We start from the raw sequence: 22,762 nt of genomic DNA, 5'->3' as shown, positions 1-22,762 counted from the left end.
TCATGTGTCAGAGTAAAGATAATAGACTGCTGTGTTGAAGAACAAATACAGAGTTTCATTTTTCTTCTTTAGGCAAATTTAGCGATCAACCCCGCGGCCTTGCTGCCCACAGCGGCTCCCCAGATCTCTGAAGTAAAGCCTGTTTTGCCAGAATTGGCTTTTCCTTCATCTGAACACAGAAGGAGCCACGGTCTGGAAAGTGTGCCTGTTCTTCCCAGGAGTGGGGAGGCCGGTGTGAGTTTTGATCTTCCAGCTCAGGCAGACACCTTACACAGTGCAAACAAGGTGATGAAACCATCTTTGCTTCCTTGCTGTCTTCTTTTAACCGGAATATGCATCTGCTTCTTTCTAGTTTATCGATTGCATACACAGCAGTCTTTGACTCTCCTTTTGAATGGGGTGCCTCATGCTTCCTTCAGCCGCTCCCTCCATTCTCCCCACCCCCTCTCATCCTGCACCTGCTTTTCCATGGCCTGTATTTGATACATTTGCATTCTGCTCAGTAGCCACAGTAATGTCTCACCACTTTGGCTGGTGTCTGACACCTGCAGGTTTCCAGCACTGCCACCTGGGGGTCTTCTAACCACAGAGCAGATCATGCCCTTCCTGCTGGTGCTTCCTCACTGCTCCGAGGAGAGCATTCAGGCTCCTAGGTTTGGTATGAAACCCCTTTACAATCGGTGCCAGCCCATGTATGCAGCTTCCTCACCAGTCACTGCACACTTTCCAGCCTGACTTCAGGCATACCAGGTGCCACTCCCTGAACACACATGGTCTGTTCTGCTGCTTCCCAAAGCTTCTGCTGCCTCCTCACCAGGAATGCTCCTCTCCATCCACACCTGTGCTTCCACATCCCCACTTCTGTCACTGTGCCCTGCACTCCCCGCACAAGTTCCCACAGCAGCGACGCTGTTTCATGGGATCTCCTCAATGAACTGTGAACTCTTTGACGTTTTCCTTTCATTTTAGTTGGGTTTCTTGTTTCTATCCAATCTCCCTTCTCTGGAAAGCCTTAATTGATCTCCAAGTAAGCGACAGGACACAGAATGACCTAACCCTGGCAAATAGACTCATTTCAAATGTTTCCAAACCTGTTTCGTTGTGCAAAACAAAACAGCCTTCCTTTTGTGACAGTTTTCATTGGCTTTTTTTTTATTATGTCACAACTAAAATTGTGACATTCCCCTGAAGCTGGGAACACGATCATACTTTGCCCAAAGTAGGTTGTAGCTTCTCAAAATTCTACTTGATTGTATATTTTGGAAAATATCATAAACACTGCATCATTGCTACTAAGTGATTTGTGTTTTGAGATTATATTAAAAGTTCTGATTCCTAAACCGTATTTCTTATGTGGAATACTTAACGTTTGAATTTAATGTTTATTGACTTGAAGAAAACAGCACCTTAGATTACCTCTCTTTATTGTCTTGTATTTCTCCCTGCTCCTGGAGCCAGAATTTAGACTAGCCCCCTAACAAAGGTTAGTACCAGAATTCCCCGATTCTTTCTTGTTTGGAAAGATACCCACGTTTCTATTGAAGGCAGAGTAGGGGCCAAGGGAGGGGTTGTGAGACACAGAGAGCCAACATGCCTCCTTTCCAGGTTTCCAGCAACAGATGAAGCTTTTTGTGTCAAACTGAACTGAAACTGCCCTGAAAATATTAAAAAATGGAGAACTCTAAAGGATTAAGAATGACTTAGTGTTGGAGTACTAGGAGCTATTAAACACCTTCCTTGGAAATCATTAAGAAATAACCTCTTCTGTGTTCTTCGATAATATCTTCCTTGAAGTAAACCAGATAACCTTACAGTATTTTGAGTCACTGATTCTTTGCCATGGTAGCTTTGAATACTTTATTTTATCATTAGATCAATGTGTGTTTTTTTGCCATTGCAGAGCCGTGTCAAGATGAGAGGGAAGCGTAGACCACAGACCCGTGCAGCTAGGCGGCTGGCTGCCCAGGAGTCCAGCGAGGCTCAGGACATAAGTGTCCCCAGAGGACCCATTGCACAGTGGGCTGATGGTGCCATTTCCGCAAATGGCCATCGGCCACAGCTCAGAGCAGCCAGTGGAGAAGACAGCACTGAGGAGGCCCTGGCAGCTGCCGCTGCACCTTGGGAAGGTGTTCCTGTGCCTGGAGTGGACAGAAGCCCCTTTGCAAAGTCCAGAGGGGAGGCTGACCTTTTTGATTCTGGGGACATCTTTTCCACGGGCACTGGATCTCAGTCCACGGAGAGAACAAAACCCAAGGCAAAGATAGCAGAGAATTCTGCCAACCCGCCAGTGGGTGGTAAAGCAAAAAGCCCCGTGTTTCCTGCTCTAGGCGAGGCCAGCAGTGATGATGATCTCTTTCAGTCTGCGAAACCAAAACCAGCAAAGAAAGCAAATCCCTTTCCTCTCCTGGAAGATGAGGATGACCTCTTTACAGATCAGAAAGTCAAGAAAAATGAAACAAAATCCAGTAGTCAGCAGGATGTCATATCAACAACACAAGATATTTTTGAGGTAATAGGACTTAACACGTTTTTGTGTCTAAGTTAAGGAGGGTATCTGATTGGCTTATTTGAGCCATGGATTATGTTTAACTTGTTGCATGCATACCCCATAGCCATCTGCTTAGTAATTATAATTAGGCTCTTTTATTAATAAGTCTAACATTGTTTCAGAAGTGGCTTTTTGTTTTGTTTCATGTAGAATGTATTTCTTGGCTGGCCACAATCGTTGATGCAGGTCTTGGTTTGTCTAGTTTTTACAGTTTTTTAATTTTTATAGAATATTGTAATCAGCTTCCTGGGCATGCCACTCGGTGGCATGCATATAGCTCCACCAGTCCAGCTTGAGAGTTTAACCTGTGGTTCTGGGGACATTGGCCCTGGCTGGAGCTGACAGTTTAGTGCAGGCAATAAGACTTTCAGTGGCATTTGCTCAGCAGATGTTTATTGAGCACCTGGGGCCTGCAGGTACGAGGTGAGCTCAGAGAAGTGCTAGGCTCCTCAGAGCTCTCTGGGAAGATAATGAGATACAAACAGGGCAATGGAAAATTAAGATGTTTTCAAATAGTACTAAGTGTCATGAAGAAAATAACCTGGGGCAGAGTGGTTGGTAGGGGTAGGAGGTGCTCCTTTAGGCAGGACTGGTAGAGAAGGTGTCACTGCAATGCCAGCATTTGAGCCGGGGTGAGATGGGTGGGCCAAGCTGTGCAGACAGCTGGGGTAGTGCATCCCAGGCAGAGGGGGCAGTCTCAAGGCTGTTCCACAACACCCTGGCCATTTGCATTTCCATAGCTTGTTGACATGTTTGAGTTTAAAAAGAAAAATTGATTTAACATTGTATGTATTTTTGGCTTAACAAGGATGATATATTTGCTACGGAAGCAATTAAACCCTCTCAGAAAACCAGAGAGAAGGAGAAAACATTGGAATCCAATTTATTTGATGATAACATTGATATCTTTGCTGACTTAACTGTAAAACCAAAAGAAAAGTCCAAAAAGAAAGTGGAAGCCAAGTCTATATTTGATGATGATATGGGTAAGTTTGGTTTTCTACGTCTGACCTAGAGAATCCTTAACTTTCCATCACTTGGTATTTTTCCTGCTACCTTTTCTTGACCCTTTTCTGGAAAATGCACCCCAGCAGGTTCACTTCAGTGTAATCCTGAGTTAGGCTGAAGATAGGTAAGAGATGGACTAATTATTTTAGTGAAGTAACTCTTTCCTATGTTGGTCATCAAATAATTTGAAGGCACCCAGAGTTTGACGTTTAAGTATAATTTAACTTTGATCTCAGTGCACCTCACCAATCGTCTGTGGCACACCCTGATGTTATGAAAGGAGGTTTGGTCAGAAATGACCTCACATGCTAAAGTAGGCTGAGGGGACTGCCTTGGGTGTGATGTGGTTGGTTGAGTCAGAGCTCCAGATGGAGAGGGAGTGTCCGTGGTTCTGTGCGAGAAGAGAGCAAGACTAGACCTGGGGGTAGGCTCTACCTCAGGCGTTGCATCTCACTGAGGTCTTTGGTGTTTGGGAACAATATCGTCTTCTTTATGTGGCACAACTTCTGCTTTGTTGGTAAACAAGGCAAATGTGCGAAAACCCTAAATATTGGACTTTTGATCAATCCCGCGTTGGTAGAGAGCACATGGGCTGAGGCCACATACACATTTCCTACACCCCCAATCAATCTAGACCTTGAGGCTAACTGGGAGACAGCTGGTGCTGGAGAGTCACACTGGCTCTGTGCCTCGAGCAAGCACATGGAGGGCAGAATAACTCATTCATTATTTTAAATACAGAAAAGTCATACATGCTTATTGTAATAGATTCATGCAATTCAGAAAATGTACAAAGTGAATAACCCCTGGAGGTAATAGTAACAGTTCGGTGTGTATCCGTTCAGACACAGTGATATTAATATATGTTTGTGTACACATCAATATATAACCACCTTTTAAAAAAGAATGTATTTATAAATATATATAAGAATATATTTTTAAAAGTAAGAATATATTTCTGGAAAGTAAGAATGTATTTCTGCTCTTTTAGTCACTTCATGTCTTTTCATGTCAGTACATAGAGATCTCCTTCCTTGTTTTCAGTGATGTGCACAATTTCTTTGTATTTAGCCATTAGCCTGTTGACTGAGATCCTGATTGTTTGTTTTCTTTATTACAAATAATGCTGTGGTCTTTACCATTTGTGTACACCTAACTTTATGTATATATGCTAAAATCATGGTTGGATAAAACCCTAGCAGTAACATTACTGGGTATGTACCATAATTAGGTAAGACAAGCTTTTGAGTCAGTGAAACATTAAACGAATGCAGCGACAGAGGCTTACGGTCTTACATGAGATGCCTCAAGTCAGTGCATTTATTCTGAAAGAAAACAGGTGGGTCCTATGTTGGATTTCCCTTTGCATATTTTTATTGCTCTTTTAAAACCCGGTGTGAAAAGAATGTCTAAATAAGTCCGTTGTCCCCGATGGTAGGGGCGTGGTCTGGTTTGGAGATCAGGTTACCCTTCCCTTTTGTCTGTCCTGCACACGCACATACAGACACTTCTGTTGCTGAAGGAATTGTGCTCCAAGAGGAACCTGTGTGTGATCATAAAACTTAATGAGTAACAAACACAGGACCAGAATCTAAGAGACTTGAGTTCTAGATTAGTGTTTTGGGGTACTCCATACTGTTACCACAGCTGGGTCTTCGGTGGTTTGCTTGCATGTGTTTTAAAAGTACCTTTCCCCACCCCTCTTCAGCAACTGTTTTTCTTTTTTCTTTCTAAAGATGACATCTTCTCCTCTGGTATCCAGGCTAAGACAACCAAACCAAAAAGTCGATCTGCACAAGCCGCACCTGAACCAAGATCGGAACACGAGGTGTCCAACATCTTTGATGATCCCCTGAATGCCTTTGGAGGCCAGTAGAGCATACAGGGTATCCACATGTTATCCTGCAGCTACAGTGTTGAGTTAGTGATGATGTTGTATATGCTTATGGTCTTAACTGGGTTACAAAAAGCAAGTATTAGAAGAGCTAGCTCATCTTTTACCCAATGTACTCAGTATTTTTCTGCACTGGTTTAATCATGCTTAATACTACAAAACAAAAATAAGTATTTCACAGTGGTTGGTTTGTTTTGTTTTTAAACCATAGTTTGATTTAGTTAGCCTTGCTGGGGCCATAATATGCTTCAGGATGTGTAAAAGAAGCAATCTCTTTGTGGCTTTCATGGGTAGTCAGGGAATCTCAGAGATAGCAAATGCCACATGACCAGGAGTCTTTGTTATATGGATGGGAACCCTAACTTAGGGCCTGGGCAGGTGAAAGAGAAAGAAGGTGAGAGATTATACTTCACGAGTCTTAGCAATATGGGAGCAGGTTTTCACTGAATTCTGAAGGTGCCTCTGCATGTCCTCCAAGGCAGGGTTTGGCAAACTATGGCCCCCCACTGTCGTATTTTGTTAATAAAATTTTATTGGAACACAACCACATTCATTTATTTACTTACTGTCTATTGCTACTCTCACCCCACCTCCAATGTAAGAGTTGAGTAATTGTAACAGAGACTAGATGGCTCACAGAGCCTCAGACGTTTTCTATATGTCCCTTTATGTAAACAGTTTGCTGACCGTTGCTCTAAGGCATCCTTTTCCATCCTTGTCTTATGGAAGCAGCAGAATGAACCTAGGTAATAGCAGGGGGAAGTGCTGAGGACGGAAATGTCAGCCTTTAGAGCAGCACTGCCCCATTGAACTCTGCAGTAATGAAAATGTTCGTTATCTGCATCAACAAAGGCAGTAGCCACCAGCCACCTGGATGGCTGACCCCATTCTAGTCTGTGTGTTTTGGTGCTCTGTCTTCTTGCTGTCTTCTTGCTGCTGAGTATGCAGCTTATCACCACGGCACAGTCTTGTAGGCCACCCAGGTTGGTCTCAGCGATCCTGGAGCTACTAACTTCTTCCTTGGACACTATAAGATTGGAAGGGGAATTACTCATACCCAGAGTCAAAGATTTTCTACAGCTCCCACAGGTCAACCATTTGACCAAGTCTGCTGTGAGTGACGTGATGACAGATGAGGGCACTTGCTAGTTACCCACTCATTTCCCCTCTTCATTTTATGCATCTTCCTTCTGTCCTTAGGTTGAGATCTCCGAGTCGCTGTTGTCAGGCAGACTGCTGTCCTCCAGATTCAGGCCCGTGGGCGTGAGGAGCCTTGGTTGGTCTTGGAGGAGCAAGGGCTGCGCAGGTGACTCGGTGGCCTCAACTGTGTAGGTACCTGGATGGTGCGAGGAGATGCTGGCTCTGAAATATTTCCTAATCCTGCTTGCAGATCAACTGCCGACTAGCATTTAGGCTACAGACATATTAGATGGTTGATATGATTCTGTAGCTTGCCTTTAGAACTTTAGGGATGTTTTCACATATCAGTAAATTAAGATCTGTGTCAACATTTTTTTCTTTTTTTGGGAGATGGAGTCTCACTCTGTCACCCAGGCCAGAATGCAGTGGTGCAATCTCGGCTCACTGCAACCTCCGCCTCCTGGGTTCACGCCATTCTCCTGCCTCAGCCTCCCAAGTAGCTGGGACTACAGGCACCTGCCACCATGCCCTGCTAATTTTTTGTATTTTTAGTAGAGTCGGGTTTTCACCGTGTTAGCCAGGATGGTCTCGATCTCCTGACCTCATGATCTGCCCGCCTCGGCCTCCCAAAGTGCTGGGATTACAGGCGTGAGCCATTGCGCCCGGCCTATGTCAACATTTTTAATGGCAGCTTCACATTCTGGATATCATTATGTTTGGGAAAATGTTTCAAAGGTAACTGCTCTTCTGTAGCTAAGCTTTTTTAGAGCAGAGGATGGAGCAAATTCTGAGTTACTGAAACTACATATTCAGTGCTATTGCCTTGTTTACCGTTAACTTCCATTTCATCTTTGGAGTTATGTTTTTAGAACTTTTTCAGAAGAGATGAGAGAAATAGAGAAATGCTTTGGGAATTGATTGAGAAATCTTTTTGGTGTCATTACTCTTAATAGCTAGATATATTTTTTAATCGTAAAAAATTCTGGAAATACTTTTTTCTCTACCTGCTCCCCTTTTTTTTTTTTTTTTTTTTGAGACAGGGTCTGGTTGTGCTGCCCAGGCGGGGGTGTGGTGGCACAATCATAGCTTGCTGAACCTTCAACTCCAGGGCTCCAGTGATCCTCCCACCTTAGCCTCCTGAATAGCGGGGACTACAGGTGTGTGCCATCATGCCCAGCTAATTTTTTTTAAAAGGTTTTTGTAGAGACAAGGGTCTTGCTGTGTTGCCCAGGCTGGTCTCAACCTTCTTGCCTCAAGTGATTCTCCCACCTTGGCCTCCTGAATTGCTGGGATTATGGGCATGAGCCACCTTGGCCAGCTTCTTTCTTTTTTTTTCGTTTCGTCTTCCCCTTCTATTTTCTTTTTTTTCTTTCTTTTAGCTGTTCTTGCATCATTTTCCATCCCATCTTGAAGTCTTCATTGCCCCCTCATTTTCCAACATCATGAGTCCCACAGCATGCTCAGCTAAGCATGACCACACACCGTTTCAAGAAGCCATTCATGGACCCAGCTTTTAGTACCGGCTAGGTCTCTGGCCTGCTGCAGCTTCCATTTGCTCCTTATCTACCCTCTAGGCATCCAGTCTGGCTTAACCAGATTTCATGGCCTCATTTTGTCCTCTGCTACCGTGATTTCTACTCCTGAGGAGAAGCATAACTATCTTCTAGAGGGAAACGTTTTCGCTTTGGGTTATCAACCTTGGTTCTTTTGGGATATTGGAAATTACCCCATTGAATGGACCCAGACTTACGGTGGAAGCTCCAGCGCAATTAATGCTGAACGGGTTTGTTCTTTTTCTTCTGGCTTATAGTTGCATTATCCATTCTCATTACAGATGGAAAACTTCCAAATCTGTTTGTTACCTTCTACCCTCCCCCAGCCTGTTATTTTCAGGGTCACACTATGGAAGAACACTGTGGTGAAGGAAACACTCTGAATTCCTTGGGCAGGCATAGTCACTTATGTCTTTATTTCTGTCATGTTCATTTTGCAGTCCTGACACCTGACTTCTGTTGCTAGAGCTGCAACTATGTAGGTAGAAGTACTGTTGGCTTCGGGGATACACACACTGGCAACTCCATAGTACACTCTTATTTGATGTAGCATAAGTATGTTTTTAAGAATTCATGTTATCCAAAATTATAAAAGCAGTTCTTTGAATGAGTGAAAGAAAGAGGGTTAAGGTTAGCTCCATACAAAGTCATATATAAGCAATGCAGCTTTTTAATTTAGCTTTTATTTAAGAGCAATGACCCTTTACCACTATCACCGGCAGTATTACTAGCCTGGCACCTTGTATTACTCTATTCCTCATCGTTTTGAAATATGGTGCAACAACACTCAAAAGAGCTGTGCTACAAGAAACAATTTTCCTTTCTGTAATGCCCTCCCTTTAGGATCACTAGAAGTCTGTACAATGCAATTCAGATTCCCAAATTAATTGTCTTTCCTGTTAGTGTTATCAAAACTCATAGCAGATTCCTGTATGTGCATGTATGTTGTGAGTTGGATAAACGTTGGTGGACTTCATTTGGAGTGAATCAGAACGGGATTCCTGTGAGAAGCCAACATCCCTCTAAACAAGCTTTTGGAGCATGACATGGCTTGGGTGTTTTCCCCCCTCCAAATCTCATGTTGAAATGTGACCCCCAGTGTTGGAGATGGGCCTAGTGGGAGGTGTTTGGATCATGGGGGTGGATCCTTGTGAATGTCTTGGTGCTATGCTTGTGGTAATGAATGAGTTCTCACTCTGAGTTCACGTGAGATATGGTTTCAAAGAACCTGGGGGCCGGCTGTGGTGGCTTATGCCTGTAGTCTCAGCACTTTTGGAGGCCAAGAGTGGCGGATTACGAGGTCAGGAGGTGGAGACCATCCTGGCCAACATCTTGAAACCCCGTCTCTACTAAAAATACAAAAATTTGCCAGGTGTAGTGGCATGCATCTGTAGTCCCAGCTACTCAGGAGGCGGAGGCAAGAGAATTGCTTGAACCCAGGAGGCTGAGGTTGCAGTGAGCTGAGATTGCACCACTGCACTCCAGCCTGGGCAACAGAGCAAGACTGTCTCAAAAACAAACAAACAAAAAACCTGGCACCTCCTTCCTCTCTCTCTCTCTCGTTCTCTCACCATGTAACATGCTGGCTCCTCTCCTCCTGCCATGATTGTAAACTTCCTGAGGCCCTCACCAGAAACAGATACCAGCATTATACTCCTTGTACAGTCTACAGAACCATCAGCCAAAATAAACCTCTTTTATTCATAAATTGCCCAGTCTCAGGTATTCCTTTATAGCAACACAAACTGGCTAACACAGAGGATGACCAAATATTTATTAATGTCTAAAACTTGGATAATACCTTACCTATAGCACAGGTTTGCTCTGAGGATCAGTTGAAAGAGTAAACTATCTGTTCTTTCCTTGAACAAAGCTTTAATGAGTACCAACATGTGCAAAACACTGTGGTAGGGGATAGAGATCAGATGTGCTCCCTTCAGTTTAGGAAAAAATGAAATTGTTATGGGCCAGGGGCAGTGGCTCATGCCTATAATCCCAGCACTTTGGGAGACCGAGGAGGGTGGCTCACAAGGTCAGGAAATCGATATTATCCTGGCTAACACGGTGAAACCCTGTCTCTACTAAAAATATAAAAAATTAGCCAGGCGTGGTGGCAGGCGCCTGTAGTCCCAGCTACTTGGGAGGCTGAGGCAGGAGAATGGCGTGAACCCGGGAGGCGGAGCTTGCAGTGAGCCGAGATCGTGCCACTGCACTCCAGCCTGGGAGACAGAGCAAGACTCCGTCTCAAAACAAATGATAATAAAATAAATATAATAAAATAAATTGTTATGGGTGCAGTATATAATGTAGGTAGTGTAAAGGGCGTAGGTATAAAAGCTTTGTGGAATGGTTGATATTGGAGCTGAATGTTGAAAGATGATTAGGTGTTTGTCAGGTAACCACGTGTGCACGTGACAGTAAGTAGAGCAGAGCAGGAGCAACAACATAGAAGCTGATGTGTTGTGAAGCTGCAGATGCGAGTGATTAGAGGATAGAAGTACCAGAGATGTTGCAAGATGAGGTGAGGTATGTAGATAAGTAAAATGGGGCAGGAATGTGAGATGCATAATCTTGGGAGCATTTCTAAGGAGTCTGAGTTTTATTCTATAGACAGGGAGAAGTCATTATACGGCCTTGAAGCAAGAAATAACATGATCAGCTCTACATTTTCAAAAGGTAACTGTGCTCCACATTATGTGTCATTAGGGAAATGCAAATTAAAACAACAGTGACGTACTGTCACATGACGGTTACAATGGCTGAAATCCAAAACACTGACAACACCAAAGCTGGTGAAGATGGGGAACAACAGGAACTCTCATTCACCGCTGGTGGGAATACAACATGGTACCTTGGAAGATTGTTTGGCAACTTCTTACGTATTCTTACTGTATAATCCAGCAATTATGCTCCTTGGAATTTGCCCAAGTGAATTGAAAACATGTTCACATACAAACCTGCATACAGATGTGTATGGAAGCTTTTTTCATAATTTCCAAATCTTGGAAGCAACTAAGATGTCCTTCAGTAGATGAATGTATAAATAAACTCTGTAGTATACCCAGACAATGGACTGTTATTCAGCACCATAAAGAAAAGAGCTATCAACCCATGAGAAGACATGGAGGAACCTTAAAAATGTGTGTTACTATGTGAAAGAAGCCAATCTGAAAAGGCTGTAAACTATAAAATTCTGAATTATGTTCTGGAAAGGGTAAAACTATGGAGATGGTAAAAAGTGTAGTGTTTGCCAGGATCTGAGGGGAGAGAGGAATGAATAGGCAAAGCACAGAGGGATCGTAGCACAGCGTATGTATTCTGTGTGGTACTGTAATGGTGGATACACGTCATCACGCATTAGTTCAGATCCATCAAGAGTGAACCCTAATGTAAATTACAAACTTCAATTTTTGTGTGAAAATGATGTGTCACTGTGGGGTTCATCAGGTGTAACAAATGTACTACTCTGGTGCAGGTTGTGATAGAAGAAGGCTGTGGGAGTGGGGGGCATATAGGAACCTCTAATTTCTGCTCAGTTCTACTGCTCAAAACATGAAATCTATCCAATAAGGAAATTTTTCCTGTTTAGACTAACTTAGTTCATTTCCCTCATTTAGTTCCTTTGTTGCTGAGGTTTCATGGCAGTGCATTTGAAATCAAACATAAAATTATTCTAGAACTTTGTGTGACTTCTCCTGTTGCTTAAACATCATTGCTGAATAATGTAAAAATATGATACCCTAATCTAGTTTTCATAAACTTTTTTCAAAGTTGAGAGAAAAAAACTGGCATCATGGACAGATGGGTTGAAAGAGTGAAAGGCAAGAATCGAGGATCAAAACTAGGCCATGAAAATTGCTCAGTTGAGAGCTAATGAAGCCATAAATTAAGTCCTAATCAGTGTAGATGGAGTGGGTGACAGATTTAAACAATATTAAGAGGCCTGGCACAGTGGCTCACGCCTGTAATCCCAGTCCTTTGGGAGGCCAAGGCGGGCAGATCACAAGGTCAGGAGTTAGAGACCAGTCTGGCCAATATGGTGAAACCCTGTGTGTACTAAAAATACAAAAATTAGCTGGGTGTGGTGGTACATGCCTGTAGTCCCAGCTACTCAGGAGGCTGAGGCAGGAGAATCCCTTGAACCTGGGACACAGAGGTTGCAGTGAGCCAAGATCACGCCACTGCACTCCAGCCTGGGTGACAAAGCGAGACTCCGCCTCAAAAACAAAATACAATATTAAGAAGTCATATTGTCTAGAATTGGTCATTTCTAAGTGTCATGGGGTTGGGGGAAAATCCAAAATGATTGACAGATCATTTTGAGAGATGGTATGAGGCATCTCTTTATCAAGATGAGGACTACAGGAAAGCAGGAGGTTTGTGGGAAAAATGGTAAGTTTTGAGTATGTTGGATTTCAGATGCCTCTGGAGTATCATGCATATGAAGTGGAGATAACTAACAAAACCACACCTTTAAAAATAACTGCTTCTTTAAACATGCTTATATTGTAGTGAGTTCAGTGATATCTCATATCCTTTGGTAGAAAAAAATGTAAAAAATTTGTGTATGGCGCATTTCTCTGACTCTTGCACTTTCATAAGTGTTCACTCTCTGTTCACCTAGGTTTACTTTCTGATACCCTTCTCCCACTCTGAGGCTTTACCTATCCTGAAATACATTTAAAAATTTACCCATGTCAGAAACACTTCCCAACTCATCCTATAAGGCCGGTATTACCCGGATACCAAATCCAGACAGACATAAAGAAAACTGTAGATCGTCTCTTATGATTATAGACACAGAGATCCTGAGGAAATACTTCCAGACCAAATCCATCAACATATGTAAAAGATTACATACCATGTACAAGTGGGATTTATCCCAGTAATGCAAGATTGATTTGATGCACAAAAATTAATGTAATATGTGAAAAAAAGAGGAAAGAAAACCACATGATTATTTCAATAGTCACTGAAAAAAGCATTTGACAAAATTCACACCCCTTCACGATTAAAAAGAAAATCCACCTAACATAGGAATAGAAGGGAAGCTCATTCATTGTTGATGGGACCGTAAAATGATCCATACCATTTAGAAAACAGTTTGGTAGTTCCACAAATTGCTAAACATAAGAGTTACCACATAACCCAGCAAAGCTGCTTCAAAGAGGAAGGAAAACATATGTTTACACAAAAACTTGCAATTGAATGTTCATCTTAGCATTATATGTAACAGCCCAAAATTGGAAACAACTCAAATGCTTGTCAACTGATGGATGGATAAACGACATGAGATGTATTGCTACAAGGGACTATTATTCAATAATAAAAAGGAGTGAAGTACTGATATATCTTAGAACATGATGAACTTTGAAAACATTATGCTAAGTGAAAGAAGCCAGTCACAAAAAATCATATATGATTCTATTTATGTGAAATGTCCAGAATAGACTAATTTGGAGATAGAAAGTAAGTTAGTGGTTGCGTAGGGTTGAGTGGGGGACTGGGGAAATTTGGGAGTGATGGTTACAGGGTATGGGGTTCCTTTTTAGAGGTGATGAACATTTTCCAAATCTAATGTAGTGATGGTTGCACAACTCTGTGTACGTAATAAAAACCGTTGAATTTTAGGCTTTAAATGAGTGACTTTTATGGCATGGGAATTATATTTCAATAAAGCTGGGATGCTGAGGTGGAAGGATCAATTGAGCCCAGGAGGTCAAGGCTGCAGTAAGCCGTGATCACACCACTGCACCCCAGCCTGGGCACCGAGGCCACACTTCCTATAGGCTGCTCCCAGCCAGAACCGAGCATGCTAGGGTACTAGTGCCACCTGTTCCTGTAGGACAAGGTAATCCTCTAACAGTCAACAGTCCACCAGAGACTCCCAACTGATCTGGCCAAACGTTCCTAGAGCTGCGCTGTGTCTCGGACTCCTCCTGCCCTACCTTCCTTCCTTCCCCCTCTACCCTCTCACATGGCAGTATGAAGGCTCTCCCTGATCACTCCTGGCCCCTCCTGTAACCTGCATAGGTGCATCCCCAGTAAATCTCTGCTGATCTCATCCTAACTTGGTGCCTGCTTCTGGGAGGATTCATACTAACACAGGTTTCAAGGTCAGACAGCATTCAAATCCCACTGCCACCACAGAGCTTGAGCCAGTTCCTACCCCTTTCTCAGCCTATTTCCTCAACACTGAAAAGAATATTGAAACAGAAACTCTTTGAAAGCTCTTCCTGTCCTGATCTGTTCTAGAATCGGGCTCAGCAGGGTTCATGCAAGGACACAAGTGTAGCCACCTCTGAGGAGCCCCTCACATGCCCATTTTAGCCAGTTTGTTTCTCCCTGGGCTCCTACAGCCTCATGTGCCCATCACGCAGGGTTGCAAACACCTGTTTTCTCCTCTGATTCCCCAAAGGGTGCTGGACACCTGTAGAGGGGCTCTGTTTTGTTCACTTATCCATGATCTCAGAGAATGTTTACAGTGCACAGTGAATGTCGAGCACTGGAAATGCTCAGTGAACAAAGCCACCACCAGCCCCCACCAGCGTTCAGCAAGGAGGAGATCTGTGGCTACAGTCTCCTTGGTTCCATGGAAATGACACCAACAGCCAACATAAGTGAGGGCCTGGTGCAGGTGCCAGGTTCCCAGCAAAGGTCTTTCCATGTATTTTCTGTTATACGAATCCTCCTGGCATGCTCATTGCGAGGTTCCATTACTACATCCCCATCTTACATATGAATAAACTGAGGTTCAGGGAACTGGAGTTGATTGTCCCAGCCTGCACAGCTAGGAAGAATCAAGGGGTGAGTTTTTGGTTTTATTTTGCATATTTCAGTAGCTTTACTGAGGTATAATTTACACACCATAAAATTTACTCACAATAAATGTACATTTAGATCAGTAAATCTATAGATTTGGGCAAAAATCATCACAGGCCAGTTTCAGAACATTTCTATTACTCTAAAAACCTTTCTCTTGCCTATTTGTAGTCAATCTTCCATTCCCACCCCCAGCGCTAGGCAACCACCAATCTGCTTTCTGACTCTACAGATGTGCCTTTTTCTGCACATTCCCTCTAAGTGAAATCATATACTATGTGGCATTTTGTAGTTGGCTTCTTTCACATAATGTAATGATTCTGAGGTTCATCCATGTTGGAATGTCCATTGTGGCTTCATCCCTGTCTATTGACAAATCAAGTTCTGTTGCTTGGATGGACCGCAAACGTCTACATATTCTTTCCTCAGTTGGTGCACATTTGGGTTGTTTCCAGTCTTGAGTATTATGAATAATGTTGTTATGAAAATTTGTGTGTAAGTTTTTGTGTGAGAATATGTTTTCATTTCTCTTGGGTAGATCCCTAGGTGTGGAGTTGCTGGGTCACACAATAAGGGTGAGTTACACAAGAAACTGCCAAACTTGTCTTTGTAAATCGGTTGCCCCACCAGCAGCATATGAGGGTTCCACTGCTCCCCACAGTAGGGCTGAGATTGGAGGCAAGTCCAGCCTGACCCAGAACCCCGATGCCCAGCTCTTTGGTGATCTTTTCTTTCTAACATTGGGATACCCAGCTAAGGAATGAGGATCATGGCTGTGCAGGAATGAGGGCTGTCTGTGAAAAACAGAAGTGCTCATGCACCAGCCCAGACAAAGACCCCCCATGTATCTCCATTGATTTCTCATCCTCCAAGTGATGCTGGAGCCCCTGGGTTTCCCCACACACAAACCCCCACATTTCTGACCCCTGCCATTTATCTTCCATTGAGCCTTAGGTTCTGGTGAGAGTAACAAGGATAGACAGGGGTTCACAGCCCAGGGCTAGGGATGCCCCATACCCTGGGCAGTGACCTTGGAAGGGCTGATTGATTCAGCTGGAACTCAATATTGAAGCACCTAGGATGTGACCATTTACAAACAGAAAAAAGATAATGCAGAAGAAGGGGGTCCCTGATTAGCTGATCTGAGCTGGGGCAGGGCTTGGCAATCACTGGATCCAATGCTTTTCCTGAAACATGCACACTGAGTTTCCTGCCCACACAGCCCTGGGCTTAATTAAGTCCAAGCAGCAAACAGGGTCCTCAGTATGCTTAAAGCATTGATATTGGATGGAAGAACATTCAATGTTTGACAAAGCCCTGCAGACCCCCTGGGAATGTCTTGAATTCTAAGGAGACCATCTTGCCCTACTTCCTTATTTGACAGAAATGGAAAACTGGCTCACTGAGATGGAGTGACATACCCCAGGTCATCCAGCAAGGTGAGGGTGGAGCATATGCTTGGCCCCACAGCATATATTCATCCATCTCCTTGCCTATTCCTTGTCTTCCAGCAGAAAGTAAGCTCTGAGAAGATAAGGATTTTCCTCCCCTTTTCTACAATTGCTGTCTTCCTTGATTCTAGCACAGTGGCTGGCACAGGGTGGGTGCTCAGTAAATATCTGGCTAATGGGCCAGTCATGATGGATCACGCCTGTAATCCCAGCACTTTGGGAGGCCAAGACAGGTGGATCACGAGGTCAAGAGATCGAGACCATCCTGGCTAACACGGTGAAAACCCGTCTCTACTAAAATTACCAAAAAAAATTAGCCAGGCGTGGTGGCGGATGCCTGTAGTCCCAGCTACTCAGGAGGCTAAGGCAGGAGAATGGTATGAACCCAGGAGGTGGAGCTTACAGGTAGCCGAGATCGCATCACTGCACTCCAGCCTGGGCGACAAAGCAAGACTCAGTCTCAAAAAATCTGGTGAATGAACCCAGGTGCCCTGACTTCTCTGCTTCATTTCACAAGGCAGATCTGAGCACCTAGTATGTGCTACAAGCTGTGACCGATATTGGGGATAAGATTTGAGCAAGACAGGACCCTTGCCTTCAAGGCACTGAGTTCTCAAGGGCAAGATGGTAGGTATAGAGCTAGGCACAGAATTCTGTGACTAGTTTTCTATTGCTACAAGGGGATTTGGGGCTTGTGTAATCTGAAATCAGCCGGGAGGTCACAGAAGACTTTAGATCAAGGTTAAAAATAAAGAGGCTGAGGCAAGACTTCAGTCCCAGAGCATCCCCAGGAGGCCTACCCTGTTCTTCCGTGAGTGTCTCCTGATTAGAAACTCTGGAGTCTAGGAGGTCAAGGTGGGAGGATCACGGGAAGCCAGGAGTACAAGACCAGCCTCGGCAAGAAGGCAAGACCTTGTCTCTATAAAAAATAAAAATTAAAAATAAATAAAAATAAAATGTTAGAGAGAGAGACACAGACACCAGCCTAGGTAACATGCTGAAACCCTGTCTCTACAAATCATACAAAAATTAGCTGGGTGTGGTGGTGTGCACCTGTGGTCCCAGGTACTTGGGAGGCTGGGGTGGGAGAATCGCTTGAGCCTGGGAGGCAGGAATCACACCGCTGCACCCCAGTCTGGGTGACAGACAAGACCCTGTCTCAAAAGTAAGAGAGAGATTGAGATAAACAGCAGAGTCTGACTGGAGCTGAATTATTGGGCTCAGCCTTGACCAACTGTCCCAGCCACTGACCAGCACTGGGCACAGAGGGTAAACACTGCAAAGGAAGTGACCAGCTTAGAGAACACTATTCATCACTCCAAGGCCTGATGTTAACCACACTGAGGCTTCATATTAAACAGAACACAAGAACAATGTTCTGGTTACGTTTCTTGAAAAGGGTCCCTTTTTGTAGAGATACACATTAAAATATTTGCAGATGAAATCATATAATATCTGCATGTTGCTTCAGCATAATATTACAGGGGAGACGGGATAGGCTGATGGCTATTAGAGCATGCTGACGATACCTGAGTTCTGTCTATCTTTAGGTTAAAATTTCTTTCGGCTGTCGCAGTGGCTCATGCCTGTAATCCCAGCACTTTGGGAGGCCGAGGTGGGTGGATCACAAGGTCAGGAGATCAAGGCCATCCTGGCTAACACGGTGAAACCCGCCTCTACTGAAAATACAAAAAATGAGCCGGGTGTGGTGGCGGGTGCCTGTAGTACCAGCTACCAGGGAGGCTGAGGCAGGAGAATGGTGTGAACCTGGGAGGCGGAGCTTGCAGTGAGCCACGATCACACCACTGCACTCCAGCCTGGGCGACAGAGCGAGATTCTGTCTCAAAGAAAAAAAAAAAATTATCCTAAAATGTTTCTTTAAAAAAGCAAAAAATGTAAATATATAGTTAGGTAGATCGATTACATGTGGACTTGGAGAAGCCAACACCATTGCCTCTGGTTCCCACCGGCAGCCAAGACTCCGCAAGGTGTTTGGGTCGGCCTCACCTCTGCATGGCTTCCTTGTTCTTCCTGAAGTCTTTCCCGATTGTGCTGGAATACACGCACTGCAGCAGGGAATCCCCTGTTCCACAGTTTCTTTCCAGTGTGACTAAAGCCTTTGCTGGATCTTATAAATCACAAGATTTCACAGGAGATGCAGCCCTGGATCACATACTCACTAACATCTCTTGTCTTCCCTTGAGTGCTGGGAAAGGGATGCTGGAGACTGGGAAACATTTTGCCATGTGCAGTCTTAGGAGATCTTTGTCAAGATTTCTCCCTCTGGGTGGTTTTGACCAGGGCATTGCCAAATTCCATGTCCCAAAAGTCTTGGTTTCTGGATCCTCCTGAGCCTTTGAGTTTCCCATGAGGCCACAGCTGCAAGGGAGGCTGAGCCAAGTGGCCATAACAACCAGGCAGAGAAGCAGGCAGAAGCAGGGGCAGGGTGCAAACCTCTCCTCCCCAGGAGAGGAACTTCCCTGTGCCAAGGGAAATGAAGGGACCCAGGAGATGCGTGGCAGACCCAGTGCTCTACCTCTTTTATAGTCCAGGTCCCCCACAGACCCCTTCATCAGCTGGCTCACTGTTCACTTCAAGGTTATGACATTGGCTGTGTGATGCGGGGACAGAAATCCCTGGCATGGCCTCTATGTCATCCGTCTGCAGACAGAGGAGGACTCAGGCTTGGCTATGATGCTGGAGTCACCATGGAGATAGACCCAGACCCAGTTGACTCAAGAACACATACATAACTGGAACCAAGAGGCTGGGTTAATCCCCTCAAAGCCATGGCCACATGGAAGACCCTAAGCCTCCTTCCAGGTGGCCAAGCTAAGCAAAGCCATTTGCAGCCACCCTTCCACGATGTGTTCTACATCATCCAGCTATGAAAACCACCCACCCCCATCGCTTTCACACTCATGCCTTCCCCTGAGCTCAAGGGGCCCTGGCCCAAGCTTCCTTTAGAACCAGGAAGTTAGTTCTGTCTCTCTGAAAATCATCCTTTTCAAACAGAAAGCATTTATCTTGGCCAGGCTTAAAAGACAAAAAGCCTGTAATCCCAGCACTTTGGGAGACCAAGGCGGGCAGATCACCTGAGGTCAGGAGTTTGAGACCAGCCTGGTCAACATGGTGAAACCCTGTCTGTACCAAAAATACAAAAATTAGGTGGGCGTGGTGTCAGGCACTTGTAATCCCAGCTACTCGGGGGGGCTGAGACAGGAGAATCACTTGAACCTGGGAGGCGGAGGTTGCAGTGAGCCGAGATCGCACCACTGTACTCCAGCCAGGGCAACAAAGAGTGAAACTCCGTCAAAAATAAATAAATAAGCTCCAGGGCCCATCCCACAGACATTATCCAGAAACCTCCTCCCCACAACTCCCACATACCTGCCTCCCAGCAGCCAGACCTTTTCTCCATGGGATTTGCCTACAAGACTTCTCTCCTGCTTTATCTCAGGTGGGTTTGCCAGGAGGGCAATGTCACCATCCCTCCATCAAATTCATCTCAACAACATTTACTGAGTGCCAAGTGTGTCCCCAACATGGCTCAGCCTTCACACGCACTGTCTTGATTTAACCACACATGCTTATAACCCAAGGGAGGAGCATTGCAGTATTTCATCAATGTAAAGACACACATCTTGATTTTTCACATTTTCATGTACCTGAAATTTAGGTGGATCTTCTAATCACGACTGTGACATGGCTGTCCCGCCTGGTCTCATACAGACTCAGACACAGAGGTTCATAGCATTGTCACTTCAATTAAGATTTGGGCGTGGTTATTTCACATGTGGAGTATAGCTGCTATTTTAAATGTCTTCAGAAAGATTGGACTGTGATTCAGCTTGGAATTGAAAAGCTAGTGTGCACACAGGAAGTCTGGGAACAAAGCAGCCGAATGCCTGTGTGATGCTGGCGAGGCAAACACATATTCATCCCTGCAGGGAGGTCTGCAAGTCCAGGTTTTCTTGCAAAGCAACAAGCAAATACTTACAAACTTAAAACAGGACCTAAAAATGGGACTTAAAAACCATCCCAGGCCTGGCACAGTAGCTCACAACTGTAATCCCACAGCTTTTGGAGGCCAAGGCAGGAGGATTACTGAAGCCCGGAGTTTGAGACTAGCTTGGAAAACATGGTGAGACCCCCCTCATCTCTACAAAAAAAAAACCAACAACAACAACAAAATGCTTACATGTGTCTGTAGTCCCAGCTCCTCAGGAGGCTGAGGTGGGAGGATCATTTGAGCCTAGGAGTTCCAGGCTGAAGAAAGCTAGGATTGTGCCATTGCATTCTAGCCTGAGCAACAATGAGACCCCATCTCAGAAAACAAACCAAACCAAAACATCCCCGGGATGAGTGGACACGCTTGCAAGAAACGCTTCACTTCCTGTGCTCCTCAATCAGGGGCCACCAAATGTTTTGTGCAATGGGCCAGATAGGGAATGTTTTTGGTTTGTAAGCTATACAGGCTCAGCTGCAACCACTCAACTCTGTCAGGGTCTGAAAGCAGTCATAGGGTTGTAACTGCGTTCCAACAAAACTTTATTTGCAAAAGCAAGGGAAGGACCATATTTGGCTCATGGGTGATAGTCTGTTGTCCCTTTCTCTTGGTGGAACAGAAAGCAATGTGTGGAAAAATGAGGGCACTGATGATTTGAAGTCAAAAGTGATACAGAAGATGCACTTGGAACTAAAAAAAGTTCTAAGAATATCTTATTCCAATGATATTTCATGTGTGTGTACTTATAAAAGTGATATGTGATTGAAAACAAAACAAGGGGACTGCCATCAGCAACAGCCCCAAAGCCCGCGGGGCTCCTTGCTGGGTTGTGCATTCAGCAGCCCCACCACGGTGCATCAGTGGCGCACAGTTGGGACTCCCCACGACATGCGTGTCCCAGGCTGGCACAGAGACGCTGCACTGATGTTGCTTGCGGGGGCTGCTGATGGCACTGGCGCTGGTGCTGGGGTGGCTGCGATGGGTGAGAGGGTGAGGAGGAGCACAGTAGTGTGCATGATGTGAGCCAGGGCTGCCCCGTGGCCGCCTTTGAATGGGCCAATGTCCAGGACCAGCACACTCAGAAGCCCAGAAACAGCAGCATCCCCGATAGGAAGCTGCCCAGGGAGAGCCCCGCGCACAATTTCACCATTCCGGAGAAAGTCTTGCAAACTTCAGACACGGAGGTGGCCCCCAGATATGATGCTGAGGAGACAAGGGAAGGGGGTGGTGTCCGGGCGATGACTGGGACCCCAGCCTCATCGCCAGAGTGCCACCCTGGCTGTCTCCTGGGGAGACGGTGGTGCCCTCGCAGAGGGCCTCCGTGCAGATCCCCCACTCTCCTGGCGCTTTGCGCTGCCTGACGCCCTTGCATCTCAGCAACAAGCCTGCAGGCAGATGGCCCCAAGGAGCGACCCCAGGCTGCCTTCCCCCAGTGCACGCACATGTGACCCCGGCTTTGCAGCTGACTGGACGCTTGTCCCCATGGGCCGCCCGCTGCGGCCTCCGAGAGGCTCCTGGGAGCCCCCGCCCGACCTGCGCCTGGGGAGAACTCCCAAAGCTCTGCGCCCACCCCGGCAGAGCCGCACTAACGCGAACCCGCGAACCCGCGAACCCGCGAACCCGCGAACCCAGGCCGGGGCCTGGGCCTGAGCGGCCATGCTGCGCTGCTGAAGCTGGCATCGCTGCCGCCCTTGTGCCAAGCACTGTGCACGTCCTGGGGCAGGAGAGACGCCTTTGTGACACCTGCCTGGCCGGGAAATGCAGGTGTTGCAAGGCTTGAAGCTAGCTTCCTTTGGAATCGCTGCCAGGGAAACCAAGGCCTGCCCAAAATGAATTTGCAAAAGTGATGCCCCAGGCAAGACTCCAGGCCCCTCCCAGCCCTGCGCCTCTCCCTGCTGAGGGTGGAGTGCGGCCAGACTGCCAGGACTCAGGGCCTGACCCTGGAGGGTGGCAGGTGGGAGGAATAAAGAGAGAGTTTTAAAGGAGGCAAAAAGGGCGTGAGCAAGAGGGAGAGAAGGTTTTGTGAAAAGACAGTGGGGAGAAAAGAGAGTGGGGAGAAAAGTTTTTGGGTGGATGGAGCCGGAAAAGACCGTGGCCAGCAGGAGGTGTAAAAGACGGTGGGGAAAGAGTGGGGGGAAAGTTTTTGGGCAGATGGAGGGGGAAAAGGGTGATAAGCAGGAGGTGGTAAGGAGGTTTGGAAAAACGACGATGGAAAAATAGTTTTGGGGTAGATGGAGGATGAAAAAAGGGTGGCATGTGGGAGAGGGGTGGGAGTGGGGAAAAGAGGGTGGTGAGCAGGAGCGGGGAGAAGGCTTTGTGAAAAGATGGTGAGCGGGG

At 45.6% G+C, this 22,762-nt stretch overlaps 1 protein-coding gene across 3 annotated transcripts in view; it reads left to right on the top strand.

Annotated features, from left to right (window-relative positions):
* The window catches only part of LOC105486711 (WASH complex subunit 2A), a 65,676-nt gene extending 59,677 nt beyond the window's left edge, over window positions 1-5,999 (top strand). For 2 of the 3 annotated variants that reach the window (XM_071070020.1, XM_071070019.1), the window contains 4 exons: window positions 73-285; window positions 1,901-2,509; window positions 3,357-3,534; window positions 5,293-5,999. In XM_071070020.1, coding sequence (XP_070926121.1) covers window positions 73-285; window positions 1,901-2,509; window positions 3,357-3,534; window positions 5,293-5,432 — 1,140 coding nt within the window. In that variant the 3' untranslated portion in view covers window positions 5,433-5,999. The remainder of the gene's footprint in view (window positions 1-72; window positions 286-1,900; window positions 2,510-3,356; window positions 3,535-5,292) is intronic. The other variant, XM_071070021.1, reaches the window with a different exon arrangement.
* The last annotated feature ends 16,763 nt before the right edge of the window (window positions 6,000-22,762 follow it).

This window comes from Macaca nemestrina, chromosome 9, assembly GCF_043159975.1.
Source record: "Macaca nemestrina isolate mMacNem1 chromosome 9, mMacNem.hap1, whole genome shotgun sequence".
Taxonomy (NCBI): Eukaryota; Metazoa; Chordata; class Mammalia; order Primates; family Cercopithecidae; genus Macaca; species Macaca nemestrina.
This window is presented reverse-complemented; position numbering and strand designations above follow the sequence as displayed.